The following is a 21,325-nucleotide window of genomic DNA, read 5'->3' as shown; positions in this document are numbered from 1 at the left end:
ACGGGTGCGAGATGAAGACTGCTTCTTCCGTGTCCAGTCCGAGCCCATTTCCTTTCATGCCTCGTATGCAGTGGTGCGTATTTAGGTTGGGAATCCGGGTCGCAATTTCAGACCATCTCCGGCATGGAGGGTCCAGTGAGGCAGTGCCTCCCACCTCAATATTGGCTGGCGAAACAGGCATGCATTGCATGTCATTTAACGGATTAGGTAGGCTTCGAGCTGCGCATTGTATCCAAAGCGGTAGCGTCCAGGATGCGCGCGACATCGAGACAAGCGTACAAAGTTGCCAAGATTGCGGTGGAAACAGTAGTCAATGGACGACGTTTCGAGGGTTATCTGGGGTTCATTTTGTCCCCCGCCACACCGGAAATGTAAGTTGGAGCGGGGAATATTAGTATCGCCTGATCTACCACTCGGCCTTCAGTAGGTAGCACGAAAGGAAAGAGGCCCGGTGATCTTCGACTGAAGAAAACATACCTATCCTTGACCAACCGTCGTGGGCACTGAGTAGCAGTATCCCCCTTGCTGTCAAGAACGCGATCTACAGGGCACTTTACCATTAATAAGTTGGTGTCCCTCGTCTGTGCAAAGTGGTGGTTTGGTGGATAGCCACCTAGGCAAGGGAGCGTTGGCCGCCTGCTTCTGCGGGGAAATTTGCCCAGGCAGAATAGTGAACCTAGTTGGGAGCATCTTTATGCTTTTCCATGTATATACGAATAGGGGAGACGGCAATACCGGTCGAAACGAAAATAGCGTGCGACTGAGTATCTTTCTCTGACCGGATTCACTCTCGACAGGGCCCTCATCGAATGGTCATTTGCGTGCCGCTGATACCTCTTGAAGCGCTGCTGGCCATCCTAGGTCCTTTTCAACCACGCCCCTTCCTCTTATGGGAGAATGGGAGGAAGCAAATAATTTGATTCCCTACTACGCAGTAGTCCAGATGTGTGACCCTGGTGACAGGCCGTTTTCCAAGTAGCTCCTTTTTGAACAGACGACCAATAACGAGATGGAAATCATAGCCGCTCGGGGAATGAGCCTTTCGGTCCGAAACCCTATTGCAGCATCGTATCGGCACATGCCATAGGGCTTTCTTTAACCATGATCTTCCACGGAACTGATACGGCAGCCACACGGCCAAAAATAATAACCAGGCCACTAGCACTTGCCATAGTTGCATTGCCTTGCATAGCAGCTTTGCGTAGACGGAACGGGTAGAAACAGCTTTTCTATTGCTTCACGGCCCGGATGGTAACGCCGGCACGTTGGGTGAGGGCCCACCAGGTGCACAGCCAAAGTGCTGGCGTCTCGCCTTGATGTCTCTAATTTCAAGAGGGGTGGGCGGGGCATGCTGAAAGTATATTTACCCAAGGTGTAATTGATGGAAAGCTTGCTAAGCCGCTGGTGCAGTTTAGGTCGGCTCAACTGTTTAAAAAGGTGGTTTGGGTGTGTCCGTAGACCACCTATTATACGATATAAGCTATCTGGAGCTGAAAGCGAGGTGTGGCACGTGTCCGGATAACCGGAGTATGTCTGTGTAGTCACATCAGGAAGTGTAAACTACTACTAGGTACTCTCTGAATGGATAGTTCACCTATCAACAGGGGTGGGGGCACAAGGCCAGAAACATCAATGTCTCTGTCACCATTAGTTTGGATTCCGTCGACAGTCCATGTCGGCTGCTCGAATCAAGCCACCTTGGTAACTCGCGGGTCGCCCGCAATGGACCAAACCTGAGAGCTTTCTAGATGCAGTGATGTATAAAGGGAGCCATCCGCAAGGTAGGTATGCTCTCGAGTTATGGTGTGAGGACAAAGTGATTGTACAGGTGGGGCTCAATCAAGACAATGATACGACATGTGAGAAGGAAACATCCCAATGAATAAGACACGGTAGGCAGTCATTTGCATGGTACACCGGCTACCCGAAAACTGTTACAGGAAGAAGGAAGGAAGCAAGCAAGCAAGAAAAGAAGAAGGTTCTCACAGGAACAGCGAGGTACGCGGCCTTGTGGTCGAAAGATGACAGACGCCCTGAGTAACCTGACAAGGACATGCAGAGGGGAGGCAAGGCGAGCAGAAGCCCCGATGTGGTGTTGTGTGGGTGGCAGAGCCTCGTCTGGCCCGGAAGGGTGGGCTTGGGTTTGTGCGTGCGTGTGTATGTGCGGGCGTGTATGCGCGCGCGTGTGTGGGGGATACCACAGGAACTGGAAGGTGGAAAAGGGCAGCGGCAAGATCGGTACGTATTTATTTACCCGCCTGATTGGGCGGGACTTGTGGCAGGAGGTTAAGATTGCGCCTGTTTAAATCTGTCGAAAAACGGTTGTCTCACCCCTGCCGCCGGTCAGGGGCGGGGAGGAAGGGGGCGCTATGCGACTAGAGCAAGGTACAATCGACCGACCGTGCCCCTTGTTCTTTGTCCCCCACCCATCCACGTTGGAATACAATCCGGCAACCAATGACTCTCATTGGAGGAGGCCTCTGTTTCTCAGGATGCCTTCGTACTACTTTACCTTCCACCTACCTAAGCATACCTAGCAGTGCCTCCCTACCTTATCTCACTGCGGCGGGTAGAAGGTTCATTTGCTACCTAGGTAGGGAGGCAATCCCGGATCTCCTTGAGTTGCCATTTGGGGGTTGTCATGCCAAGGAGTGACCAGGTGGTCAGAGTCCTTCGTCCGGACGCCACGCACATAGCGAGCGTCCTACCTATAGCGGGAATGTTATCCGTACAGATGAGAACTCAATCCATCCAGCGCATCGCCAACTTGCCTCAAGCTTTTCCTCCAGATCGGCTCTCGGTCCATCGACAACGAGACGCGAGTCTCGACCCCCGGCGCACATGTCGTGTCGTATCAAGGGTGTCAGGCACAGCTCCAACGTGAGTGGCTCCCAGGGGTTGCTTAGGGGAACCACCACTAAGCGCCCAAAAGGGAAACGGCCCCAAATCAGAAGCGCTACACTGCAACCATTGCCTCCACTCCTCCTTCTCCAGGGGGACCTTGAGCATGGCCCCTTTCAGGCCAGTCGCCGTCTGCAATCCCACTTTGATCAATCGCTTCCCAAAATCCTCCAAACGCTGGCTCATTTTCCTCTTTTTTTTTGCCCTCCCATTTCCTTCTAAATGGACCGTCATCTTGGAGTCTTGAATTGCACCTTGGTTCTGCTGTCACTTTGGTGAGACATTCCTGACCCAGATCCGCATGATTAGAGACAGCCACCGCCGCCCAGATCCCGTCTTTAACCATGGCCGCCCGCGACCCTCGTCCACCTCATCTCAACCTCCATCACCCACCGGAAGCCCCCGAGGACCCTCCATGTTCTTCTGAGACTCCTAACGCTTCATCTGATGTACTCCGGGGCCGTTCGCCCATCCGCAATTCCCACCGCCCTGCAGCCTCCCCTTCGCCCTCGCCTGGACATAGCAGATCGCAGACCTTGCCCGTGGTAACGCCTACCTTCAACACCACCAAGGCAATCAAGCGAAAGCCTCTCTCCTCCACCGCCTCCCAGTTGGCCGCCAGCTACGGCTCCGGCCCGACAACTCCCTCTATTCTGTCGCCTTCCGACTTTGCTGCACCCGACACGCGCTTCTCGAGGTCCTACTCTGTCGACAGCCCGACTCTCTACGAGTACCCCGAGAACAGCGTCCGCCCTCTGTTCGCGCCACCAGCTGCGCATCAGAAAAACAACTCCCAGTGAGTCCCAACATTGCCCGACATCTGTCATGCGAGATCCCGCCTTGCAGTAAGGCTACTCCATAGAGGGTAATGCTAACCTGTCATTCTTCTTCTCACAAGCAGACCCACGCCCGCGGGTGCCGTGCACGACGCGGCCTCTTCCTCACGAAACAGACCAAGCACCAACCTGGTCTTCCCTCAAACAGGACCTTCAGACGGCCTGTTGGAATCTGCCTGCTGGCCTGCCGACGTCACCCCAACCTTCTCCCCTAGGTTACCGAAACCGCCACCTGAGCCCATCATTGAGGAGGACACAGACTCTGACTCCGACTCGACTTACAGTCACAACACTAATGAGAACTCTATCATGTCCATACCCACCTCCAAACCTACTCCTCCTCATCTGAACCTCAACGGCCATCGAGACGAATCACCTCAAACCACCACTACCGTATTGGAAGCCAGTCAGGCCGTTTCGCCGAGTACATCAACACAAACGCCCTCCCTCGATAAGCCTCTGCCTAAGTCACCGGGCTCTTCCAAGATAGCCAACTTCTTCTCCTGGGGATCTTCGCCGTCGCCTTCGACGACAGAGTTCTCCTCTCTCTCTTCACCCCTAGGATCACCACGACGCATCACGCTGACAGATGACACCCCTCTCACGACCGGAGTACCGTCATTGCAGCCGGAACCGAGAAAAGGGAATGCTACACCTACAAACGCTCTTGGATATTGCGAATCAAACCTGTACACGCCACCGCCTTCCTCCCTAGCCCCATCACTCCAAATCGAAGAGATGGAGGACGAGCTCAAGGCCATCAGCTCCGAGCTGGCCTCGTCCATTCGTCGTGAAATGGACCTGGAGGACCTTGTCGACAGACTACAGTCCGAGATCAACAACCCCCAAGCGTCCGGCAGGAGAACCAGTGACTACTTTTCCGACTCGGGCTACAGCTCTACCAAGTTCAGCGAGTACGACCAGAACAAAGAAGAGATTGAGAAGATTCAGCGCCGTGCCGAGCAAGAGAAGGCCTCCATGCGCCTGGAGTTGACCAACAAGCTCCAAGAGGAACGATCACGGAGAGCTGAGCTTGATCAGCAAATCAGGGAGCTGGCTGAGAAAGCTTCCCAAGTCGACGTGGCGCAGATCAATAGTGACGACGCCAACAGCCGCCTCCGAGACCTAGAACATACTTGCGAAGATCTACGACGGAGGCTGGGCGAGGAAGTCCAGGTCAGGTCCAATTTCGAAGACCTGCTGTCCGTCCTCAAGGTCGAGCTCCAAAGCGCTACCAATGAGCGCGACAACCTCCGCGATGAAATCGTGCCGCAACTCAAGGCAAAGCTTGATGGGCTCGAGGCCGAGGCTTCCGAGTACGTCAACCTCACTTACGAGTCGTCCAAGATGCAGCAGGAGTTGGAAGTCCTCAGGCAAGAAAACCAAGCGCTCAAGGCTTCAGGACAACAGCCTCAGCCAGAGACCCGTCCCCGAAGCTCCACTTCCCGTCTCGCTCGATCCAGCTCCGTCACCGCTGCGCCCTTTGTCCTGCAGAAGGCTCCCACAGGGCTCGGGCTGACCAGGTCTAACACTGTCAAGTCTGGCGTGACTGAGTCGCGTGAGCAATTGTCGGAGCGCCTAAAGGATGTCGAGGCACAGAGAGATGCCCTGCATAATGCGTTGAAGAGCCTGCTCGAGAGGCAGGAGTTCCAAAACCGAGAGAACGAGAAGAAGATCACGGCTCTAGAGGTGGAGCGTGAGCGGCTGATGTCGGCCTCCCCGCGCAAGGCCGGCTTCGAAAGAGAAATATCCAGCTTGCGTGTGGAGATCAATGTGCTCCGTCGACGCGCCGATGAGGCGGCCGAACAGAAGTGGCAGGTGGAGAAGGGTCTTGCCGGTCTTAAGATGGACCTCGACCGTGCCGAGGGAGAAGTCGCCGCCCTTCGTGATCTGCTGAAGGAGAAGGATATCCTCATTCCCCCGTCAATGGCACGATCGAGTACGTACGAGCCAGCCTCAACAGTGCCCGTCACTTCAGAATCCCTCGAAGGCGCCTTCAAGGATCTCCAACTTGCTTACAAAGACTCTCTGCTCAAGATCAAGGAGTTGGAAAGTCGCGGTGCCGTACTTACCGGAGATGAGGCCACTCAGCTGGCCCTCCAGCGGCTTGAGCAATCTCTCACGACTGCCGTCTATGAACGTGATGCAGCGAGAGAGGAGGCTTCGGCTTACAAGGACCAACTGGAAAGTCTTGCCGGCAGTGAGGTCGCTCACCTGGAAAGCGAGCGTGCGCTTGCCGACGAACTCCGCATTTCTGCCCAGCGCGTCGAGGAACTCGCCTCGCAGGTTCAGAAACAGCTCTCCGTGAACTCGGAACTTCGCCAACGTCTCGCGGACGCCATTGCTCGCGGGGACGCCGACCGCAAAGCAAACGCCGACCGCATCACTCGGTTGCAGAGCCGCCTCAAGCACCTGGAAGAGCAGCTTCAATCTGCCCAGATCGCCTCCGAGGAGCGTGTCGCTCGGCACGAGGAGCAGCTGAGGGAGCTGAAGGACGCCCAGAGCGCTCAACTCGTTCGGATGAGCCCGTCCCCCATCGGCGGCAGCTTCCGCTCTCCGCGCAAGCCCAGTTTAAGCCCCATGCCCTCACCCATGTTCCCTCGATCGCCGCGCTCCATGCCGAAGCAGTCTGTTGAGGACGACATCCAGATCGACATGTTGCGCGCTAAAGTCGTCGAGCTGGAGACGGCGCTCACGAACGCCGACTCGGAAATGCAGGACGTCGTTGCCCGCATGAGTACGGCGCAAATCGAAGTCTTGACCTTGCAGGAGGAGCGTGAGGCCGCAAGGCGGGAGACCAGACGTCTCCAGCAGGAGCTGGAGAATGAGAGAATGAAGTCCTTCGAGGATCGCTTCAAGTCGCTTGGCGGCACTAATCAGTGATTTAAAGAGCGACCGTTTTGGCTCGAATAGGGGCGCTTGCACTAAGACATAACGCAACCTCATATACCCCGTCATCAGCATGCGGCGCGCCTTGTTTCAAGATGAGCACTGGGGCCAGGTCACATCCTTGACAACCAACGTCCACGCTTCACTTGGAGTCACACCATCGGGATTCTGTCATTCAAATCCACCAGGAAGGTGGCGGTGCTGGTTCATTGCACTGGCAAGCCATGCGTTGGGAAACCAAAGGGCGCATGCCATCACTGTTTCTGATTTCTATTAATGTTTTTTTCTTTCTTTTTGGGTATCGGAGTATTTCTGCCACTTTTGGGATAAGGCAGCGTGCCCGGATCCCCACAGATCGGCTTTTGTGGTGTTACAAACAGCACCTTGGACGGCCGGAAAAACTACCTACAGCACATGATTTTCTGTCTTCTGCTAGTCTGCAGACTCTTATACCTCTTTATATATACTTAGTGGGCGGGCAAACACTGAAGGTGTTTGCATAATGTGTTATCTAGTTGTTATTCGCCCCCTCGCCGCTATCCTCAGAACTTCCTGTTGTAGGAAGTTCATAGGACGAGTTGTAGGGGACGTGAGTTGTACAAATAAGAAGCATGCACGGTAAAGGGGGCATATGTGCAGGAGAAAAGGCGATGGAAGAAAAGGCAAAGATATGGGATCTGGCCAAGTTGTCAAGGTTCGACTCGGGGTGGGCAAGCGTCGGATGAGGAGGACCAAAGGGAAGATGTGTATGTTAGAAGAATTGATGACTTGAACCACACTTGGAGAAAAACTACGATACCCACCCAGTATTGACTGGTTTTGTGTTCAACTAGGCTACTTCTTGGATTCGTCGAGGCGTCACGGGCCCGCCGCGCCCCAAACGGCGGGCCGCGAGAATCACTTTTGGACCGCCGCGGGGAGGAGGGGTCTGCTAGGATGGAGGGCTGGTCCTGACCAGCCGTTCGCATGACTGTCAAAATTTGCACTGGCCTCCACGGCACAGCAATGTGGGACCTTGAATAGGCGCAGTTATTCTTTCCCTGAGTATAGCCATGGGTACGGACGGATAAAGAGAAACTCTTGCCTCTGCCAATCTTCTTCAAGGTTCAGTGCAGTGCGCTGCGCACCTTGTCACCGAGGGGAACGGTTATGGATATCAAATGTCTCGTGTCTTGTTCATCTCGTAATTCGGTGGGCAAGTCCCCCTCCTTGCAACAACCAAATCCGCTCTAGCTTTTAAAACAACGCCGTAATTTTCGTGTCGCGACTCCCGGTGAGACGACTCACCCGTCACTCTTCATCGTCCAAGCCAAGTGTTGCACTGTTATTCTTTGGGTTCCAGCTGTGACTCGGCCTTACAATCCACCGTACCGCTTCACGATCCCTGCAACCTTGTTCGCAAGCTCATCAGCCTCGGAACGGGTGGCTGCCTCGGCGTACACGCGGCACGCGTTCTCTGTACCACTGGCCCGAGCAAACGAACGAGCACTGGTGTACTTCCTAACACACTGGTCGATCTCGTCCTGGGCACCTTCAGGGTGGCTGAGGCGGCGTTCGGCGTCAGTTGTCTGAAAAGCGTCCTTGTTGCCAACCTCAACGCGAACAAGGCGGTTGGGGAGGTCCGAGTATGTCGAGGCCCAGTCCTTGAGAGTCCAGCCCTTGTGGGCGAGGATCACCTCGACCATCAACATGTCCGACAGGGCATCGCCGACCGTCTGGTTGACGAGGTTGCCAACTGCGGCAAGAGTCTCGAGGGCGTCCTTCTGGGCAGGGGACTGGGGCTTCGTCTCGCGGAAAGCACGCATGGCGTCCTGGCTGAATAGGACGGTGCCGTGGCCGTTGGCCTCGAAATAGGGGCCGATGTCGAACTTGAGGGCGGCGTGGTGCAAGTGCTTGACGCCGGTAGGCGTGCACACAACGGGCAATCCGAGGTGCTTCTCAATGTAGTTGGTGCTTGCACCGTTAGCATAGGCTGTCTGAACAACGCCGATACGGAGGTCATTCTCGAGGCCAGCGGAACGGACGAGGTCACCGATAAAGGAAGCAGCCAATGTGGATATCCGGTCGCCGTCCAGCATGAAGAAGCCGGTATCCGGGTCGGTGTAGTAGTAGATCAGGCGGTCGGCATCCCCGTCAAAAGAACAATAGCGGGCGCCAGGAATGGGCTTGGGAGAAGCAGGGGCACGCTGCTTAGTCTTGACGAAGTCTGCTCCGCACTAGTAACTGTCAGCTCGAGCAATCGACACGGCTGTGATGTAATAAAACTTACGTCGAGGTTGAGGACCTCGGGGCGAAGGACGTCGTCGTTGACGACCTTGACGTCGAAGCCGGTCACGTCCTTGGGGACGTGCTTCAGGAACTCGGTGAGCTTGGGGCCACCGACGCCGTTGGAGCAGTCGACGGTCAATTGGCCTTCGATTTTGCGACCCTTGAGAGCCTTGACGAAGGCATCGGCAAACTTCTCGTAATAGCCCGTTTCGCTGACCTTGCCGTATGACTGGGGGGTGCCCTCGGTGTTGATGCATCGGGTAAGGTAGTGCAGCTGGGGAGTGGTGAGGATCTTGTAATCGACGTACTCGACACCGGTGGCCTCGAAGGAGTCGGCAAGAGCTGCAACGAGCTTGTGGCCCGAAGGACGGGTGTCTCGACCGTAAATGACGCGGGCGGGGGCCGAGAGATCGATGCGGAGCTGGGAGGCCAAAGCCTTGTAGTTGTCAACGAGCTCCTGGTCCGAGGAGCTGTTGACAAGCTTCGTAGCGTACGACTCCCACTCCTGCTCGAGCATGTCACCCATGGGGTCGACAATCTTGACGCCATTGTCGACAGCGGGGTTGTGGCTAGCCGTGATCATAACACCAATGGCCTGGCCACCGAGCTTGCGACTACGCAGGCCGGAGAGCAGACCGACACGGAAAGTGACACCGTCGAGGAGATCGGCCTTCATCCGAAACCCCGCAGTGCCATACTTGAAGATGTGATTCGGCACGATGGGGTGCTTCTGGGAAGCGGCGATGATCTTCTCGTCCGACATGGCGGGCGTTAGTATAAAAGACGAGTTTGGGATGCGGGTGTTCGTAGACAGAGGCACAAAAGAGTTCGGAAGGGGGGTTTTACGAGCTAGAGCGATTGACGGGGCGGAAGTTAGAGAAGGAGGAAGAAGCAGATCTGGGGATGTTTACGAGAAAACAGTGGAGAGGAAATGGCGGGCGGCAGTTGGCTTGCTGGACGGGCGTGGAGGCCGCCATTCCTGTGTCCTCCTTTTTCTTATTCCTCCACTCACTCACCTTACCTCCTAGCTCCCCAGTGTTAATTATCACCTGGTGCAAAAATAGCAGCAGTAGCGTTAGTAGTGATAGCAGCAGCAGTAGCAGCAACCAACCTCAACACGGCGGGCCCCGCCAGCTGACACTGGCCGTGATGCAATCCTGCAAGTCAGATGGATGCAGGGCACCTCACCGCAAGTGGAAAGAGGAGGGTGGGGGCGCAGTCCCGGAAAGCCCCTCCACACCAACACAGCCGAGTTGAGCGCACCTGCTGAGGGGGGGGGGCATCCAGCAGCTAAATTAGCGCTCTCAGAACACTCCATGGCTCGCACGCTTCCCTAGACAAGAGTCACGTGGTTTCGTGATTGGACTCGAAGCCCAGGCCAAAAGTCGCTTTGTGCGTCCTGCGCGTCTCGTTGCCTCCTTCCTTTCGACTCCTAGCCTTTTCTCCGATCCTGATTCTTGGCCCCAGTCCTGCGCCGAGAGCCAACGCGTTGATCGATGGCTGTTTCAACGTCGTTTTCAGCTCAACATCCGCGCCTCGAATTCCTTCGCAAAAATGCTATTTTCAGCACGCCACTCTTGGTGATGACTTTGAAGACTCAGCCAAGAATACCTGCATCACGTCAGCACAATGGCTGGCGAACATGAGCAATACGCAAACCCCTTGCTTCTTGACTGGGTCAAAGAGTGGCTCGACACCGCGAGGGAGCGTAACATGAAAAGCGCCTCTACCTACAGAAACGCCTACGAGTCTCTCAAAGCATGCCCCATCACCTTCAAGCACCCGCGCCAGCTCACTCAGCTCAAAGGTTTTGGAGACAAGCTCTCCTCTCGCCTCACAGATAAGCTGAAGGAACACTGCGAGGCCAACGGTCTGCCTATGCCTACGAATCCGCGCTTATCCAAGGAAAGTCGCCAACTCCTCGGTGGGGCCGCTGAAGATGACGAACCCCCACCTCCTAAGAAGACGCGGAAAGCAAAGCCCTATGTTCCGACCTATCGATCCGGCCCCTATGCCCTTCTGCTGGCTCTATCGGCATTGGACGAGGAGGCGCAACTGGGAATGACAAAGGCCAATCTCATCGAGCTAGCACAGGAACACTGTGACTCGTCATTCAGTGCGCCTAGTGACCCCACCAAGTTCTATACGGCCTGGAACTCGATGAAGACTCTCATAGATAAAGATCTCGTCTGCGAGAAGGGCCGCCCACAGAGGCGTTATTCGCTTACGGAAGAAGGGTGGGAGGTTGCCAGGCGCATCAAGAAGACAACAGAATCGAGCTCAAGGGCCGATGCCTCCGTGGCAGGCCCCAGCACCCGTCCTGAGCTTGAAACGAGACCGGATGCGGCCACAGCAGCATTGGGAAGAAGCGCTTCATTGTCAGTCGAGCCCGTGGAACAGGCAAAGCCCAAGTCGGTATACGAAGGCGTCGTCGCAAATGGCCCAACAGTCTCGGATGATGCTTCGTTGCCAACATTCACTCCAATACGGCTTGCGCCGGGGTCGTTCACAGTCCATCTCGCGTTGGATATCCGCGAAGTTCGAGCGGTAAAAGACCGCGATTACATGCAAGATGAACTCACCAAAAAGGGGGTCAAACCCCTCATGCGGGCGTTGGAAATCGGCGACGCGCAGTGGATCGCCAAATGCCACGATTCCACCGCCCTGTCCCGTCATGGTGCAGAAGGAGACGAAGTCGTCCTGGACTGGATCGTCGAGCGAAAACGACTTGACGACTTGGTCAGCAGTATCAAGGATGGTCGTTTTCACGAGCAGAAGTTCCGGCTTCGCAAATCCGGCGTCAAACACGTTGTGTACATCGTTGAAGAGATTTCGATGGACTCGGGCTACTACTCCAAGATCGAGGAGATGATCCAGTCGGCCACCGCTTCCACTCAAGTAGTTAACGGCTACTTCCTGAAGAAGACCCAGAAAATGGACGACACAATCCGGTACCTCGCGCGCATGACGTTTATGCTCAAGAAGATGTATGAAAACAAGCCTCTTCACGTTATCCCGACGCCGGCTCTGACGGCGCAGAACTATCTGCCGCTGTTGGAACACCTGCGAGAAAAAGAGCCGTTGACGGGCTACTACATCACCTATCCGGCGTTCGCATCGTTGGCGTCCAAGTCGGACATGATGACGTTGCGAGACGTTTTTCTCAAGATGCTCATGACAACGAGGGGTATAACAGGAGAGAAGGCATTGGAGATTCAGAAGCGGTGGAAGACACCACATGACTTTATCAAAGCATACCAAGAGTGCGGCTCGGGTGAGCAGGGGCTCAAGAGGAAACGAGAGATGGTTATCAATGGCTTGCCTAACCTCGTGGGTCGCAAGAAGATTGCCAAGGCCGTCAGTCAGCGACTGGCGGAAGTCTGGGGCGATGCTTGAGCATGAGATATCCGGATGGCGTGGGACATGTCATACCAACAACGCAGATTAGGATAAACCGACTTTATAGCAAACTTGAGATGCAAAACCAAAAGGTGTGATGGGGCAAAGAGAACAAAGAAATCCCCAGAGCGCTACGAAGACTTTCCGGCCAACCCCTGAGCGACGATGCGCTCCACCATTTTCTCCAGCGGAGCACTGCCCGCGCCGCCGAGATAGCTCGTCAGGCTCTTCTCGGCGTACTTGGCCATCATGTCGACCTCGACATTGACCGTGTCGCCGGGCTTCTTCCCCGCGACGACCACCTTCTCCTGGGTGTAGCTGATGAGCATGACCTCCCACCAGCCCTCGTCGTCGTTGACCTGGGTGACGGTGAGACTGGTGCCGTCAAGGGCGACGTAGCCCTTGTAGACGACGTAGCGTAAAACGGCTTTGTCGCGCGGCGCGAAGCGGAAGGTCAGCGCGTTGCCGTCGGGCGTGACGGCGAGGATGGCGGCGGTGGTGTCGACGTGGCCCTGGACAAAGTGCCCGCCCATGCGGGTGTCGGCACGGACGGCGCGCTCGAGGTTAACGCGGGAGCCCTGGGACAGGGAGCCCAGATTGGTGATGCGAAGGGTCTCCGGGGCGACGCCTACGCGGAAGGACGGCGGGGAGGTCTCGAAGTGGGTGACGGTGAGGCAGACGCCGTTGATGGCGATGGAGTCGCCGAGGTGGCAGTCCGAGAGGAGCGTGGAGGACTCGGGCAGAGTGATTGTGAGGGAGGTGCCGCCGGTCTCATCGTTGGGGTTGAGTTCGGAAACGACTAGGGAATGTGTTAGTTGAGTGGCGATGGCGAGGTGAGTCAGGGGGGGGGCTGATGGGGCATCGGACCTCCAATGTCTTCGACGATGCCTGTGAACATGGCTGTCTTTTGTGTCTTGCCTGGCTAAGGGTATGGTGTTTATTTCCTCAATTATATTGGAGCTGTAAAGATCAAGATCTGGAGGATGGGCGGCCGAGTGAGAGAGTGAGTGAGTGGGATGAGAGGTCGTCCAGGCCCTTCGGAAGCTATAGGTACCAGATCGGTGACCCCTCCAAAAAATTAACCCCTCTCCCCACTTTCTGCAACGAACAGATGGCCGACGCCCACTAACAAGAAACAGTAACATTCCAGCCGTGCACCGCCTTGTTGCCCGTGGAATTCGCAATTCCCCTGCCACATTTGCTCTGTCCGAGCATCGCGGTGCCTTTCCCCCGCTGTGGACTGGTTCCTTCGTTCGTTCCTGGCAGTCACCTCGCGCTGGCGTCTATCCTTCCAGGGCATTCGAAATGGCTTAGCACGGTTTAGTCAGCATGTTTGGCCGCTGTCGATAGCGCTTCAGGGATCGGTTGGGGTGGGGGGGGGGGAGGGGATATATGTAAGCATCATCACATCAGACAACGGACTCGGAAGGAATATGGTTGATGGGACCTTTTCCCTCTTGCACGATGCGCGTAATCTCAAGTCTTCCTCGGAACCTCGGAATTACGGGCGTATTACTTGTGATCCAAGAGGCTCGTGTTCATGTGCCGTTCGAGTTCGTTATGCCTGCCAACGCTTGTTGGCAGGCCCAAGACATCCCCCGTTGAAGTCAACGTTTGTTCACCCGGTGATATGGTTGGTTTGCCGCCAACGTTTTCGCCAATGGTATAATTTCTGATAAGGCCTCGGCTCGCTATAAGTGTACCCTACTGACATGGTCCAGTCATGACCTTGGACATCGCGGTTATGTCTCTCTTTGCTGCGGATGCCGAGGCAAACAAAGTGTTCAAAGTTGAACAGCGGCGCGAACAGTCCATAACGTGTAGAACTGAAGGACGGGATGGGCAAAGAGCAATGACAAGGCTAGGATGAGTGCAAGATTACATGGCGTAGGAGCTATTGTTCCCATGTAAAAAAATGATGGTTTCGAGTAAACGAACCAGCACGAGGTCAACCTTATACTCGCCGTAGACGTCTCCAAGTTTAGCAACAACCTGCCATCGGCTGACTGTCGCCAGCCTGAAAGCTAACTAGGCACTTTCCAAGGTCTCTCAAATGGAACGGAGATGTGCTTTTGACAACGGCCTCAATAAGCTGACGGCCCAGTCGGTGCTTCGAGAATGCGTTCGGGGCTTGCTTGTCGCGCTCTGGGCCCAAGATGCTCTGCGTATCTCGATGGACTTGGGTGGGTATCTCTACGGAATGAACGCTTCTTCGGTGCCACGGTAGAGCTATCCGAGTTGAACTGATCCGTCCTAAAGTGGTAGTGAATACCCCGTCCGGAAGTGTGGAATAGGCACCTGTTGTTTCGGGCCGCCCGCTCTCTGTGTAGACTACCCGTGAAGCCGGGGGCGTGGATTCTGAGATGTTGTCCAACGCAGACACGCCATGGCGTAAGTAGGCGGCACGGTTGTTGACTCACAATATGCATACCAGGCCGTTGAATGCCAGCTAAGTCTTTGCGTCCTGTGTACAGGGACATGGGTTTCAAACACTTTAACAACCAATCCACTTGGCGTGTCAGCTTTTGAGAACGGCACGTTGAAGCCATGCAGGCCGTGAATCGGTTCGCACGTGGCTCACGCGGACAAGACGCCGGAAGCAACGTTCCACGATACTTGTAGCCCATGGGTCGTTGCTTCTCCCAGCAGAGTCCTCCACCTTGCGTTTCTTGCTCAACACATTCAGACCTTGTAAATGATGCCTGCCGGCACACAAAGGCCAAGACTACGGTACCACGGGGTGCGCCCCCCCCCGGGCGAGCATGTAGTCGCCGACCAACCGGATCGTTGCGCATGGCCGTGAATACCGCCTCCGCGCCGACTATCCCTCTCCCCTCCTTTTGCCCATAGCTACATGTGAGCTGCAGATAAGGTTTCCCCATGCCCTTTAGGCCCCTGAGTGGCAGATACCTCCTGCTTGCACTGTGTATGTGTTTGTGAGTGTGTACGTGCCGGCGAGAGCGAAGAGCTTACGATTCTACTGTCGGCCTCTCGGTAACAAGCGCATCCCAGGCAGCTATTGATATTTCTTGCTAATACGTTTACAAGGTCATGATGCAGCATCAACTCACTCTAGATTGAACCCTCGTCTTGGATATGTCCGGCTTCCGGTCCACGAGTTAACGCGAGGAATGGCGAGATCTCGATATAGGAGTAGAATCCACCCAAAGAGGAATGTGGAGGATAGATAATGACAATCGTAATATAATATAAATTCAGGCGGTTACGCCATGCTTGTGGTATCTTCCATTCATTCAAAAGAGGAGACAACCTCGTGGTCTCATGTAAGGCAGCCCGCCTTCACCCTGATTAAAAACTATAAACCCATTTTTGGTACTCCATGATGCAAAACTTCCGTGCAATCCATCCTTTAGGCCCGCTTCTCATCCACATCCGTCCTCGCTTCAATGACGGGGCTGGGCTGGATCTGGTCACCCGCCTCCTTCTCCCTTGCAGACGACGACGAAGACGCTTCGGCGGCGTCGGTCATGACGCCGTTGGAGCTCTTGCCCTTGTACTGGTCCTTGAAGTAGCCGTGCATCGCCTCAGAGAACATGTCCGGGTCCTCCCATACCTCGGGCTCCTTCTCGCCCTGCATCGCCTGCCTCTCCTCCCACTCCTTGCGCATGTCCTCGATCTGCGCCTTGTGGTCCTTCTCGGCGTCGTAGTATTTTCCGACGCCGCGGAGACGCTCCCAGACGCTGAGATGGGTGGGGTGTACGGCGACGCCGTGGTACTCGGCCTCCTTGCCATTGCGGATGTAGGTCCAGCGGCGCTCTTGCTCCTTGAGGTCCAGGCCAGTGGTGTCGGGCAGGAAGAGCCAGGTGAGGAGCATTCCGGCAAGACCGAACCACGGAACGACGTAGAACTTGGTCTGGGTGTCGATGTAATTGTACAGGACGGAGGCGAGGAGGGCACCGGCCTTTCCAATACAAGCGGAAAATCCATGGGCTGTGGCGCGGATGGGGGTTGGGAAAACCTCGCCGGCGACGAGGAAGGTGACCGAGTTGGGGCCGAACTGGTTAAAGAAGGAGCTGAGGAAGTACATGGCCTGGAAAGCGTGGACGCCGGCGGGACTGACGTAGTAGTCGAAGTTGAAGGCCGGGATGACGAACATGATGAAGCACATCAGAAAACCAACCTGCTGCATCATCTTGCGGCCGTAGAGCTTGTTGTCGATGAGCATGGAGGCGAGGTAGTAGCCGCAAAGGGAGACAACGACGTTGATCAGACTCCAGGTCCACTTGGTCAGGAGGGAGTCGGGGTTGCTGGAGATGATGGAGATGAACTGGCCCTGGAAAAGCTTGTTGCCGTAGAAGAAGACGTCGTTGCAGAACCAGGTGCCGGCGGTGGCGAGGAGACGGCCGCCAAAGTGCTGGCAGCAGTACTTGAGAGCGTTGATGTCGTAGCCTGTGACGCCCTGCTTCTTCTTGGCAAGGGCGAGCTGCTGGTTCGCGCGCGGCATCTTCCAGATACGGTAGTAGACGAGCCACAGGGTGCCAATGGCGGGCAGAGCGAACGAGATGCGGAAGGTGTACTGGGCGGCGGCGACGGAGTACGGGCCGTCGCCGTAGCCGCGGTTGAAGATGACGAGCAGAACGATGAGGACGACCTGGTTGACGAACTGGCCCCAGCCCTGCATCAAGAAAGCCATGGTGACCTTGCGGCCGCGGTGCAGGCGGTCATCGCGCGTAGACATGCGGCCGGCCGCCACCGCGTTCTCCATGGAGGAGGTGGCGGTGATGGGATATTCGCCCCCGACGCCAAAGCCGTAGAAGAAGAGGGACCAGGCGTAGAAAATGACCCAACCCTGGAGGGAGGCGGCCCAGCTGCCGGTCAAGAGCAGCAGACCGATGAACATGATGGCGGCGTCCTGAATGAGACCGTAGCGACGACCAATCCAGTCACCGATAACCTGCGACAGGGTCAGAAACTGTGCTCTCACAGCGGGTGATGCCAGCACTTACACCAATGGCAGCTTGGCCAATCATGATACCGACAATCTCGAGGTAGGTAACGGAGGCAACCCAGTTCTGGGTACAGACGGTGTGCGACTTTCCCCAGCATTCGGGCCAGACGGCAGCGAAGAGCGGCTCCAAGTTACCGATGGAGAACAAGACGTAGCCCTCGAGACCGAGACCGGCACCAGGGAGAACGGCGTTGCGGAAATACCAGGAGACGGGCGACAGAGGGTCTTTCTTCATCATGGCTGCGGTGGCCCTGAGCTCCTTGAGGGCCTCATCGCGGTCGACCTTGCTAACGAAGTTGACGCGTTTCCACCAGGGCAGGTCGGCCCAATAAACGCCGTCGGGGGTATACGAGTCGTCGGGGCGCGTGACATGGCCGAAAATCTGGCGTTCGTATTCGGTGGTATGCTCCGTGGGGTAGTCATCGCCCGTCTCGGGGCCGTGAGGCACGGGAAGGACGCCGATGGGGGCAGAATGGCGATGGGTCGCCATTGTGTTTAAAAAAGTCGACCAAGGTGCGCGGAAAACTTTCTCGTGTCGTCAGTGGAGAAGGAAACCGAACAAAGATCACCTGGGGTGGCCCGCGCGTAGATGACGAAGGGAGGGCGGCGGGTGGTGATTAGAAGTATATCTCGTCGGGTGTGCCGTGGGGAGACCAAAGCTGAACCTTGGGACGATCGGACGGTACCCGAGGACAAGGTTCACTCGATGATGCGGTTCCTGACTTTCACCCTGGCGAGAGCAGGTGAGGGAGGATGGAGGGTTTGATGTTGGCCACGGGGAAAGAAGTGAAAGTAGAGGAGACACGATCAGGCCAAGAGGGAAGGGAGCAGATATAAGCAAAGTTAATACTGGGATGGGGTGGTGGTGGATGGCTCGAGTGGGCAAACTGGGGGGATAGGGAAGTGGAATCGGTCGAAGCGCGTGGAGACGTTGAACCAGGTCGACTCTGGACCAGTGCCAGTCGAGGATTGAATCCCGTGGCAGGCTGAGCTGCTTCAGCGGCGGGCCAACGATTCTGCTATGTGCGGAACGGTCCCCTGGTTAGTGTATCCGTAGACAGGGTACGGATAGTCTCGAAGCTTTTGCCGAGTTGAGTGATCAAAGGTACATATCCAGAGCGGCCCGGTCTCTCTTAAGGTCACACACAGATAGACTGAGGGCAAAAAGGAAGCTAACGATAAGAGATTAGGAAGACGAAACAATTGAGGGACCAATGGTTCGGGGCAGCAAGCAGAGGCAAAGCAGTAATCAGTAACCAAAATGACGAGATGTAAAACCTGCCGGTATGAGCACGTCCACGGTGTGGCTCGGATGCGACAAACCAGAAGACGGCTAGCAGACTAGGGCCGATGTGTGTGTGTGTGTGTGTGTGGCCACCCTGCCCACTTGGACCAGGTATGTAGTTGACCCTTTTTTTTTGGGGGGGAGAATCCCACCCTCGTCACCACATTTTCCCCAAATGTCTTTTACAGTGCAAACAAGTCCCCTCTCGGCCGAGATCAAAATTGTCGACTTATGAAAGCCGTCTTCTGCCTGTCTGCAGTGTACACTATGTAGGTGGTGGGGAAAAGGGAGATATGCAGATAGAAAGTCGAGGCGTTTCTTCATGCCCTGCTGACTCGCCCCCGCCATTTGCCGATGCAGAGCGAGCCCTTCCTGCAGCAGGAAGGGCGAGCAAATGGAGAGGAAATCGACAGGGGGAGGACGAAGAAGAAGGCGACAGTTGGTGGAACAGACAGATACTATGTATGTACTTGTACGGATAGATCGTCGGACCAATCTCGCCTTCCCGCCTCTCATCCGCCCCGTTCCCCATAGTAAAAAAAAAAAAAAAAAAAAAAAAAAAAGAGAAAAAAAAAGAAGACACCGCTGCTAAGCCCATCCTCCGCCTTCCATGCACGCCGCGGCCGACGAGCTTAATGGAATGACGTCCCAGGAACCCGCCGAACCGAGACCTGCACAGATGGACCAATCATATGCCCGCAAAGGAAAACGTGCCAGATCGATTGACTCCCGGCAAACCCGCACTTTCGGCATGGCTCCTCTTTTTTATGCACGGCGCTCCTCTTATCATTACCACCCGGGACGGGAGCGCAGAAAATTCTCGGTGCCAGATGGACAATCGTACGGTAACTTGGTGGTCTATTCCCCCCCGCATGCCTCGCCAAGCCTCCATCGTCTCCTTACCATCGTGTGCTAGCCGCCTTCAAGAAACTGCTCGTGTGCTCGCCTTCCCCTTCCTCTCGTCGCCCTCGTGCCCTCCCTTCATATTTGCGTCGCCAAGCTGCCAAGTCCATACCGCCCCATGCCTGCCACGCACATTGGCAAAGCTTCTTTGCACTTATCCTCTCAAGACTGGCTCCTGGAAAGACCAAGCTTCCACCGTTATAAATCATGATTCAATCATTTTGATCAATTGAATACATTTTTATTGTCCTCGAAAAAACCAAACGAAAGGGGCAAGGAGCACTCGTATTTCAAGTCACATGGTCAACTTATAGATAGAGCAATGTCCTTTCTTCGTCGTCGCCATCCGAACCAATGCGTGCGTGGGCGGGTGAACCGACCGTACCTCCGCGCTTCTACTCCCGACAATAGCGCTACTATTACTACCACCATTAACCCTACGTACTCCTTGCCCTTCCTTTTCATCATCCAAATAATAAGGCAATCACGGAGTCCCATCTTCAACTAAAAACCAACCTGGTCCAAGATGTCAACCACACTCAATGCCGACTTACCTATGCCTATTGTACGTGCCTGCTCCCAACTATTATTATATTCCATCCTCGTTGAGCGAACCTTGTTACGGCGACAAACTACACCCGCGCCTGTGTATTGCCACTTGCCAGCTGCGGGCGAGCATTCGTCGCCGCCGCCGGCCGACCTCGACGGTCCGAGGGCCTTTTTTCTTTTTTTTTTTGACCCGTGACGTTACCCAGCCATGAGACAGCTCATATCAACGTTACCGTCATCGCCCGTGCGTTTTGATCCATCATCCGTAGCCTCCCGCTGCTGCGTGTGGGTGACTTCGCGGGCGTGGAGCAGCTGGAATCGAGACAACATATCAAACCGTCGCCAAGTATGCGTCGCCTCACTGGGAACTTGTGATGACCTCTTGGCATAATGCGTCGGGACAGAGACAAGACGTCAAACGTCAGACCCAGTGACTGGCAGCGACTCCATCGTCATCATCATCGCCAAGGCATTTGAATTCCTGCTCAAGCCATACTTTGTGCAATCTGAGAATGATTGTATTCAGTCTTGTTTTCTAGGGCCTTTTTTTTCCGTTTCTTTTTCCGTATCAGCCATGACCTCCCCGACTTTTTTAGCCGTCACTTCGTCGGACCAAAGTACAAATGACTAAACGCAAAAAAATCGGCTCAGGGGCCCTCCTTTTGCTCGGCGCAATGATACTACTTCGAGATGCTTGTCAACTAAGCCATACTTGCTCAGTTTGCATCTTGTGTATCAAAAGGTTAAGTTGCTGTAACTCTACCCCGCCGCGCCAAGGACCCCCTGATCCTGCCCATTCCTTTTCATGACCCAGATGCAGTTTGTAAGAAAGAGCCTAAATTGTGTAGACACAGAACAATATAGATAAGGAAAAGGCGAAAAAAGGTTCCAGAGTGGTGTGGTGGTTGTGTGTGAGCAAGGTCATCGCCAAGCGAAGAAAAAATTGTGTGCAGAAGAATGAAAGTCGGCACACGCAAGGCAAGGCAACATCCTCGCGTCTGCCCAACGTCGCAAAATGCAAACACTGAAATAGAACCCCCCCTCCCCCCGTCGTGTGACTCTACCCCCTTCCCCCGAGGGCCTCCGGGCTGAGCCATTCCAGTTGAACCCATAAACGCCAAACCCTTTCGAACTAAAACTCAAGGAAACGATGCAGTCTGCGTGTCGCTGTTGTCCCCGCTAAACGCCTCGCTGTCGGGAAAACAACTGGATAAAAAAAATAAAAAATAAAGGACAAAGAAGGGGAAAAGACAATGATCCATCTTGTTTTGGAAACGCCCTAACCGTCGTGGGCTTCGGCGGCGCTCGGCCCCGTGCAATCTCGTT

General features: G+C 55.2%; 5 protein-coding genes across 5 annotated transcripts; 2 read left to right on the top strand and 3 right to left on the bottom strand.

Moving 5' to 3' along the window:
- Window positions 1-3,245: 3,245 nt before the first annotated feature.
- Window positions 3,246-6,620, top strand: GLRG_03950 (uncharacterized protein; the record flags this gene model as incomplete). The annotated part of the gene is made up of 2 exons (XM_008094635.1): window positions 3,246-3,697; window positions 3,803-6,620. The coding sequence occupies 2 exons, from the start codon at window positions 3,246-3,248 to the stop codon at window positions 6,618-6,620; spliced, it is 3,270 nt and encodes a 1,089-aa protein (XP_008092826.1).
- A 1,361-nt stretch (window positions 6,621-7,981) lies between these two features.
- On the bottom strand, window positions 7,982-9,657 carry GLRG_03949 (phosphoglucomutase/phosphomannomutase domain-containing protein; the record flags this gene model as incomplete). The annotated part of the gene is made up of 2 exons (XM_008094634.1): window positions 7,982-8,842; window positions 8,896-9,657. 2 exons carry the CDS (start codon window positions 9,655-9,657, stop codon window positions 7,982-7,984), a joined length of 1,623 nt encoding a protein of 540 aa, XP_008092825.1.
- An 866-nt stretch (window positions 9,658-10,523) lies between these two features.
- Window positions 10,524-12,290, top strand: GLRG_03948 (ERCC4 domain-containing protein; the record flags this gene model as incomplete). The annotated part of the gene is made up of 1 exon (XM_008094633.1): window positions 10,524-12,290. The coding sequence occupies one exon, from the start codon at window positions 10,524-10,526 to the stop codon at window positions 12,288-12,290; it is 1,767 nt and encodes a 588-aa protein (XP_008092824.1).
- Window positions 12,291-12,424: 134 nt separating this feature from the next.
- Window positions 12,425-13,191, bottom strand: GLRG_03947 (riboflavin synthase; the record flags this gene model as incomplete). Its single annotated transcript, XM_008094632.1, has 2 exons — window positions 12,425-13,092; window positions 13,161-13,191. 2 exons carry the CDS (start codon window positions 13,189-13,191, stop codon window positions 12,425-12,427), a joined length of 699 nt encoding a protein of 232 aa, XP_008092823.1.
- Window positions 13,192-15,663: 2,472 nt separating this feature from the next.
- Window positions 15,664-17,752, bottom strand: GLRG_03946 (uncharacterized protein; the record flags this gene model as incomplete). Its single annotated transcript, XM_008094631.1, has 2 exons — window positions 15,664-17,208; window positions 17,261-17,752. The coding sequence occupies 2 exons, from the start codon at window positions 17,750-17,752 to the stop codon at window positions 15,664-15,666; spliced, it is 2,037 nt and encodes a 678-aa protein (XP_008092822.1).
- Window positions 17,753-21,325: the final 3,573 nt, after the last annotated feature.

The sequence above is a fragment of the Colletotrichum graminicola genome, assembly GCF_000149035.1.
Source record: "Colletotrichum graminicola M1.001 genomic scaffold supercont1.12, whole genome shotgun sequence".
Classification (NCBI taxonomy): Eukaryota; Fungi; Ascomycota; class Sordariomycetes; order Glomerellales; family Glomerellaceae; genus Colletotrichum; species Colletotrichum graminicola.
The sequence above is the reverse complement of the archived record's forward strand: the minus strand, read 5'-3'. Positions and strand labels throughout refer to the sequence as shown.